This window comes from Dipteris shenzhenensis, chromosome 12, assembly GCF_047967505.1.
Source record: "Dipteris shenzhenensis isolate YYH24624 ecotype China chromosome 12, Dip_SZ_1.0, whole genome shotgun sequence".
In the NCBI taxonomy this organism is placed as follows: domain Eukaryota; kingdom Viridiplantae; phylum Streptophyta; class Polypodiopsida; order Gleicheniales; family Dipteridaceae; genus Dipteris; species Dipteris shenzhenensis.
Window position 1 is genome coordinate 3,377,117 of NC_141607.1, and position 7,974 is coordinate 3,385,090.

The 7,974-nt window shown below is 42.6% G+C and overlaps 1 protein-coding gene across 1 annotated transcript; it reads left to right on the top strand.

The window, feature by feature from the left end:
• The first annotated feature begins 346 nt into the window (after positions 1–346).
• On the top strand, positions 347–1,549 carry LOC147895689 (uncharacterized). The gene is made up of 2 exons (XM_087382892.1): positions 347–419; positions 903–1,549. The coding sequence occupies exon 2, from the start codon at positions 922–924 to the stop codon at positions 1,144–1,146; it is 225 nt and encodes a 74-aa protein (XP_087239018.1). The 5' UTR covers positions 347–419; positions 903–921; the 3' UTR covers positions 1,147–1,549.
• Positions 1,550–7,974: the final 6,425 nt, after the last annotated feature.

The following is a 7,974-nucleotide window of genomic DNA, read 5'->3' on the forward strand; positions in this document are numbered from 1 at the left end:
AAAAAGCAAGAGGATTAGAGATTTGGGTGGGGGAAAGCGAGCGCTGTGCAATCCAATCTACAAAATCCACGCGTGCACACGGCTGTAAACGTGTCCAAGAGAAACGAGGCACGACGCAATCAACGGGGGGGGAAGGCGGACGTGGCAAGAGGTGCGGGGTTTGGGGAGGTGGGCCGGGTGCCAGGTGGGCAGGGGATGGATTGAGTGGGGGAGTACGTGGCAGGAGGTGGGGTCGGGAGCCCATGCTGGGGGGGCGGCGTGGCAGCGCGCTGAGCAGCGGTGGGGCCAGGGGGATGCCTAGATACAACTATAAAGAGGCCTCGACCCCCAACTCTCCTTCGCTTTGCAACTCCGCTGCCAGCTCACCATTTCAGTTTCTTGCCGGTCGTTCTTGTACCCGGCCGCCGGAAACTTTCCCGGTGAGTTTCCGTCTCCTTCTCCGTCTTTCCTTCTTCCGTCTTTGCTTTCTTGCTTCAGCCCTCTGTACTTTTCGTGACTCTGGACGGTTCGTTTGTTCCTTTGCTTCTGTACTTTGTCCGTTGCTCTCCCCCCCCTCTCTCCCTTCCCCGCGTCCCATCTGATCTCCCCCTGCAGCTTCCATGGCGTCAAGCCCTTCCCCCTCCTTGCCCCCTCGTCCATGGTTTCCTTAAGCGAATTCTTCTTCTAGATTTGTTTCGAGCTCGTTCGTAGCTGTTTTATCATACAGCGTGTTTTTGATGCGTTTCTTCCATTTTGTCTCCCATTTTCCTGCATCTTCCTGCTTCGTGTCTTTGTTTTAATCACCTTAATCATAGAGTTTGTTGGACGTAGACTATATCCGTCTTTCTTGTTCGCAGTTTTTTGTTACGCTTGTCTTATAACTTTTTCTGTTTTGAAGCTAACCCTCCTTTCTCCTCTCGCAGATCGGAAAGCATCTCCACCATGGACTCTTCTAACAACAGATCTGGCGGGTCTTCCCCCAAATCTTCCTCTCCCCGTTCTCCTTCTTCCAGTAATGGAGGTGAGGGTCAAAAGCCGCAGTGCTTGTGCGCTCCTACTACGCATGCGGGCTCCTTCCGCTGCCGCTTGCACAGGTCCTCGTCCACCAAGTGGGACAAAGTGCCTGCCAGTCACTCCTCAACCTCCAACACGATCGAAGCTCAATAGCTCTTTGCAGCTTAGCGGGCCACGTCTCAGTCGCAGCGTCTATTTCTTGCACTGTGTTAGGGCAACCGCTAGTAAGTCGTCGTATTGGCTATTGGCTTAGTCTTTTTTTGCCAAGCTCCTTATTCTCGAAGATCCCGATTGTACTCTAGCGTTTTGTTCCGCTCATTTAAGCAAGCCGCCTTACTGTTGGCAAAACGTTGAGGATTTTTTGTACAGTGGTAAACTGGTCAGATCGTGTATATTACCAGTTGGATATCTGATTACAGGAGCCTTCTCTATCCTTGATGTGTCCTTCCTCCAGATCCTGTCCATGTTTGAAAGATCTTGAACTCTTATCAGGTTAAGGGATCATATGGAACTCAGAACTCTTCTTTCACCGTGAATGAACATCTTTAATCTTCAAGGTATGGAGTTTTGAGCTTTGAGCGTCTCCCAGATTGGACTGTGGGGTTGATGAATCATTGGAAAAACTAAGTTGCATGGAGGTGTTAGTTTTTCCATTACCGCAGACATTTATTTGCACGGTTGTCACGATCTGTAAGATGGCCGTAATAGTTTAACATGATGCCTTCAATTCGTGAGGGCTTTTCTATCTTACACTCTGATTATAATGAAACAACTGGAAATTGACCTGTTAAATATGTTAACATGTAAAGATAAAACGAGTGTTAATAAATAAATTCTCCATCTGAAGTACTTCGTGAAACTGAAAACGTAGTTATCTGTAAAGGAAGAGTACAACATCCATTCCTATCAGGAGAGCAGCTGAGCAGCTGAATGGAATGCGAGTTTTTCTTGCAAATGGTAAGATCGCGCAAAAGTTAACAAGATCGTCGTGCAGGTAAATATATGTTCTCTACAGAAACGAGCGTGGCTGTCTGCTCTGTGAAGATGGATCCCGGACTTTAGGGGGAATCAGAACAAGTTAAGATAAAGATTTTGGCGTAACGAATAGGGTGGTAAAGAAGTTGCATCAGTCACCTCGAATCTCTCAACCCTTTTTCGCTGTTCGGTGATGACTCCCTAATATCGGGCCCTACATCGCAATCCAGCAGTACTAAAAACAACTGTAGTGATAGTAGTTCGCGTCTGAAAAACAAAATTTCAGCCGTTAACTGGCCCTCATACGCGAAGGTGACATTTCAGCCCAAGAATGTTTTTCGATCCATGAAATATGGAAAATGAAAGAGACATAGTGCCATGCGAGGATAATATTGGGGAAGAATCGCACATTGGTTGTTTTTCGATCCATGAAATATGGAAAATGAAAGAGACATAGTGCCATGAGAGGATAATATTGGGGAAGAATCGCACATTGGTTGAACAAGCATCAAGAGTGTAGATCTCTACAGAGGTAGTAAAGGCGCAACTGAAGTGAATATAAAGTCGATCATAGCTCAGCTTCTAATGTGATGGGTAAATGAGGGACTGAAATTGTCGAACAAGACAACAGCTGTACAAGAAGCGAAATCAGTTACCCCAAGTCTTGCAGGACCATAAGTTGTCAGCTCCTTCCTTTCTCTAGTAGTACAAGATCTGGTTTTGAAACAGTTCAGGAGCACTATATACTAGTATCATAATGATGGTGAGCTATAGACTGTTCACAACTTGATCTGGAGCACCCAAAATCTGTTGTGCAGGCTGCAAATATTGATCTGCTGCGTTCTGTTACTCTGCTATCAAGTGACACTGTGAGCGGGGAAAATTTTATTGTGAGCTTTTTAATGAGAGCTTTTTTTTGAAATTTATCAAAGTTTGCGAGCTTTTTTAGAGTCCCATAAAGAAAGACCTAGTAATCAAAAAATAACAAAGTAATTACATATTATGTATCTATGGATTTATCCTAGGAATACCAAAGCAATTAGCAATTCTATGGACTAAAAAAGACAGCTATTAATCCAAGTAATTTATATTGCAAGTCAGCAACAAATGATATCATATATAAAAATGAGCCATCACAATACGAGCAAATATGTATTATGCATTCAAGTCTATGGATTGTTACTAAGGCAACAAAGGTTCAATGAAACTTCAAGTAAGCATATGCCAATTTTCATGTAGTTCTATTATTTGAAAAGGCCAAAGCAATTAGTAAAATGTTACACATTAAGAACATTGTGTTGACTCAACACAACAAATTTTGAGCAAAAAATAGTGTCACATCAAAAAGTGGGCTATCATAACATCAACCAAGTTTATATTTTGCATTCAGGTCTATGAATTGATCCTAGGTCGACTAAGCACTGATGAAACATCCATAGTGGAAAGGGTTGCTTGATGAATAAGCATGTGTTGATTTGGATCCTATCCCAATGCACAGATGAAGATGTAATAGATATGTTTGCATGCCAGGTAAGGTTTTTGACCCAACTCTCTTTTTTGAAAATCTGGACGTGTACACATGGGTTCAGTCTTGATGTGCACACCGTAAGACATTCGAGCCTTGTTAGACCCTGTTGTTCTCAAATGGAAAATACTATGATGAAGAAGCTCCACTATCATTTCTCCCATGACAACAGCATGCATAGATTGAGCACTAACTATTCTTTTTGTAGCCTCCTTAGATATGCCATGCCTCCATTTTGTGGTTCTTACCAATGTGTGTTGAGCTAAATTCCTTGGTATGGATGCTGACCCTCCATGTGCATCACAAAAATTAGTTGGCATCGATGCCGATCCTTGAGGTACATTTGGTGTCCTCCAATTTACATGGGCTTGATCCACTATTTGCAGTCTAAAACTAGCCTTGATGAGATTGCCTATCTTCTCACTTGTGATGTTTGTTTCCACATCCACCTTCCACACAGATGGACGTTCAAGAACATGTATGATATTATGATATGGGTGCCATGTATGAGTTATATCATCATTACAAAACCACATCCATTGTGCTTTTAGTCCTCCTACCCCTGGATGCCGCCGTTCAGAGTAGAAACAGGGTGCCACCACTCCTTGTGAACTGCTTTGTATATATCGATTATACTTAAACTTTCCATCTATGAATCCAAGACACTTCACTTTAGAGTTTTTGGAGGTCCTTCGAATTGCCCAAAAGGTACGGTGGATAGGCACTTCAACAATAGAGAGGCCAGTAGGAAGGCCTCCTTGTCTCATAGGTGGAGCCATTGGGGCTTGTTCTCTTGTGGGCATGGTCTCATTCTGAGCTCCTTCAGCTTCCCCTACATTGCCATGTTTTTCCCATGATGTTTTTGTAGACTCCCCCTGAACTCCACCTTGCTCCATTATGGAAGCCCTAACGTCCACTGATTGGGTATTATCTTGCAGTTTTATTGAATGCCAATCTCCACCTTCTGTCTCGAACCTTATTTTTCTCGACCACCCTCTTTGCTTACGATCTTTGGTCTCCATCACATACCCTGGCTTATGTGAGGTGTTTTCTAAATGTATACTTGATGACTTGCTTCTCTTTCTTTGGACTGTTACCTTATCCCCATGTAATGGTCTTGGTTCTTAATACATTGGTGTCCTTGCAACTATTTCATGCACCATTTGTGCAACTTGTGCTGGTGAAGGTGTACTCCTTGAGGCCACTCTTTGCATCAAGGCTTCCAAGTTAGGACCATCCCAAACATGTCTTTCAATCATATATGCATATTGTTTGGCACTTTGTAATAGGACATTTGCCATGTCCGAGACGCAACAATCATATAATTGTATCTTTGTCTTAAACCCTTCTCCTGCTAGCCAACTACCATGCATGCTTTCAGCTAGATTTGACCTTGGAGTGTGTGCCTCCTCCAAGGAACTCTTTGTTACCTGTGGTAAAAAAGGAGGTAATTAGAATTGGCTTATTACATTTATTTAGCTTACTACATTTATCTACAAAATACATACCGTGCTCATGAGATTCCTCCAATGGGCAATCCGCACATCCCACCAACTAAACCATATGTCCATTGAAGGAATGTCGGCCTCACGGACATGTCCTGCATGCCACCACTTCCGAATGAGCTTTGCTTGGTTGGTAGCTTCTTGCTTTGTCTTACATAATCTCCTATTCTCGCACATGGTGATATGCTCATTCCTCATATCCTCTTTGATGAATTTCCTTGTGTGCTTATGCAAGCTTTGTTCCCAATGGAAGAGACATGAGTGCTCTCTCCCAACAATTATGTTGTTTGGACCCCCATTGAAAATATTTCTCACAGCTATCCAATTTGCTCCAACTTCATCAGACATGAAACCATGAAAATTTGCAGGGGGATACCGACATTGTTTCATTGTGGCATTCAACATCTCCCAAAATAGGATTTGGCTTGCAACATCTTCATCTTTCATCTCACATGTGGTGATGGTCATTAATTCCTGCACACTGGCAGACAAAGCCAACATTATTAAATATTATACCACAACTCTCTTGATGATAGCAACATGGATACATAAGGATGGAGGGAAGTTATACCTAGGATCATAAACATGGCATGCCATTGTGCTCCACCCAATCACTCCTTGGGTGTGATCAAATTGTGCCCATGAATTCCTCAAATCACCATTTCCTCCTCTTCTCATGCGATTAACAAGATCCACACCAGATGCTAGACCATTGGTTGACATTTTAAAAACAAAACATTTTTCATCTAGCAAGCCTTGCCCTGGAAAACGACTTCCATGGAAGAATGAATACATAGACCTTTTCTTTAGTAAAAGAAGGCTGTCATAACCTTCCCCAACAAGTAACCTTGCCTTCTTCTCTTGTGCAACAATCCATTTGAACCTGTAACATCACAAGTCAACTATTTAGAAGGTCCCTATACCATTCTAAAGTTAAGTAAACTAAAAATCACTTAGCTACAAACAAACATACCGTTGATTCTCAACTAGTGGTACCAATTGCTCAAGAAAGTTGGTCAACTCTATATCTCCCACACTTGCCCCTTCATTATTGTCTCCTCTCATCAATGATCAATTCAAGAGTTCTTTGGCAACACTCATTTGAGCTTTGCATGGTCCAGCATTTTTATCCACCTTCAAAACATCTGCAACAAGCTTCTTTGTTTTCTCTATCATTGCCTTAGATGTTCCTGGCTGCACGGGGTGCTGATGTTCACCAACATGGACCATCAATCTAGTCATTGTTTCATCAAATGGCATTACATAATATACTATGCAATTACAAGTATCAATGCAATAAGCAGGCTTATGACAATAGTGACAAACAATCTTGTTCCTCTCCTCTTCAGTCAAGAGTCCAAGAGCAATCTTCTTTTGTAGGTAGCCTCTAAAAAAGGATGTGTTAAACTTCTTATTGTTTGCAAAATAAGGGCAAGTAATCCTATGGCATTCTAATGAGCCAACACAGTACCTAAGCCTTACTGTACATGAGATAGCCATGTTTGTGGTTGATGGTTTAGTCCATATGTGGTGATCAAATTTTTGCTCCATGCCATTCATGCCATTGATGTTTCCAAAAGTTGGAGGAAATTCCAATAGCATATTTCCATTGTATACCCTTGGTAATTCAGTGACTTGCTTCCTTTGCTTTATATTTGCAATCCGCGTTTTGAGTATATAGGCTTGCTTGTTCTCCATGATCCAAGGTATGATGCTTTTGCTAATCTGACATTCATCTTTTGAATGGTCCTCATTTGAACCTTCAAGGTCAATGTGTGGAGTCTGCATCATATCAATGTCAACATCAGTCCTCGACTTATAAGAATTGTGGTACATACCAGGCTTCTCAATGGGACTTAACTCTTCAAGATCCACATAAGGAGATGGTTGAGAGGTTTTCTTTCCTTCTTTGCCAAACTCTTTGGAGTAAACTCTACTAGCAACACAACATGATGATGAACCAGGCTCTTCAAGATCACTAATAGTACTTGCTGCCATGATTGTATTGTGGATGAGAGCATACCTTTTTGTCAAGGAGGCATCCAGTACGTAATGCTCTTGACCATCAATATCCCATGCAGATGAAACCTTTACCTTCATTGTTGCTTCACTTTCAATGACTGCCTTAAGGCAGATGAGCTTGTGCGTATGGGGAAGAAGGCTTTGAAGGAAATGTGCACTAACAATCCTTCTTCCATCCTTGAGCGGGATAGAGTGTGATAGATTCACTCCTTCAATAAGCCATTCAATAGAAGCCTCTTCTATAGCCATTTTGGATGACACAACAAAAGGTACCAAAGACAGAGGGAGCTCAGAGAAAGTGGTTATTAGAGGAGCTCAGAGAATACAGACAATCTTGAGAGCAGAGGGATGGTAATCCAACATGGCATTGAGAGTAGAGGGATGGTAGTCCAACATGGCATTGAGAGCAGAGGGATGATAACCCAACACAGATCATGAAAATAAGAAGGGATGAAAGAGAGAAATGCAATGTGATGCAAAGCTAGAAGGCAACCAAAGAGACTTAGAAAGTAATGGTGGGAGAGAATGAAGAGGAGAAAATGACAAAAGAGTAGTATCAGGATGCGTGGTCACGAGAAAGCAGAGTGCAAATATTGAAAATGGGTAGAGAATGGGTAGAGGAATGTGAAACAGGTGGTGTTTGAGCTAATTCCAATGTCGATTATGCCTTGACACCACAATGAGAAGTAGCTGTGTGACCGTCATTACAACCCATTGAGCTGGAATGATGGTGAGAAAGGTGGCAGCCGAGATTCTTTCACAAACTTGGATTATGCCAAGATGCCACAATCTTAAGCCTTAAATGCAACATCCTATAATAGGGACGATTATCCGAGTAGAGAAGATTGATGCCGACTATGCCTTGCCGCCACAATCTGACACTAGTTTGTCACCCTATCCTTCGCCCCCTCTCTCGGCTCTCTCCTCCCTCCTTCCACCTTTTCCCCTCCTCCT

What these genes read in the sequence shown, in the direction of transcription:
- LOC147895689 (XM_087382892.1), top strand. Translation starts at nt 922, where the DNA reads ATGGACTCTTCTAACAACAGATCTGGCGGGTCTTCCCCCAAATCTTCC.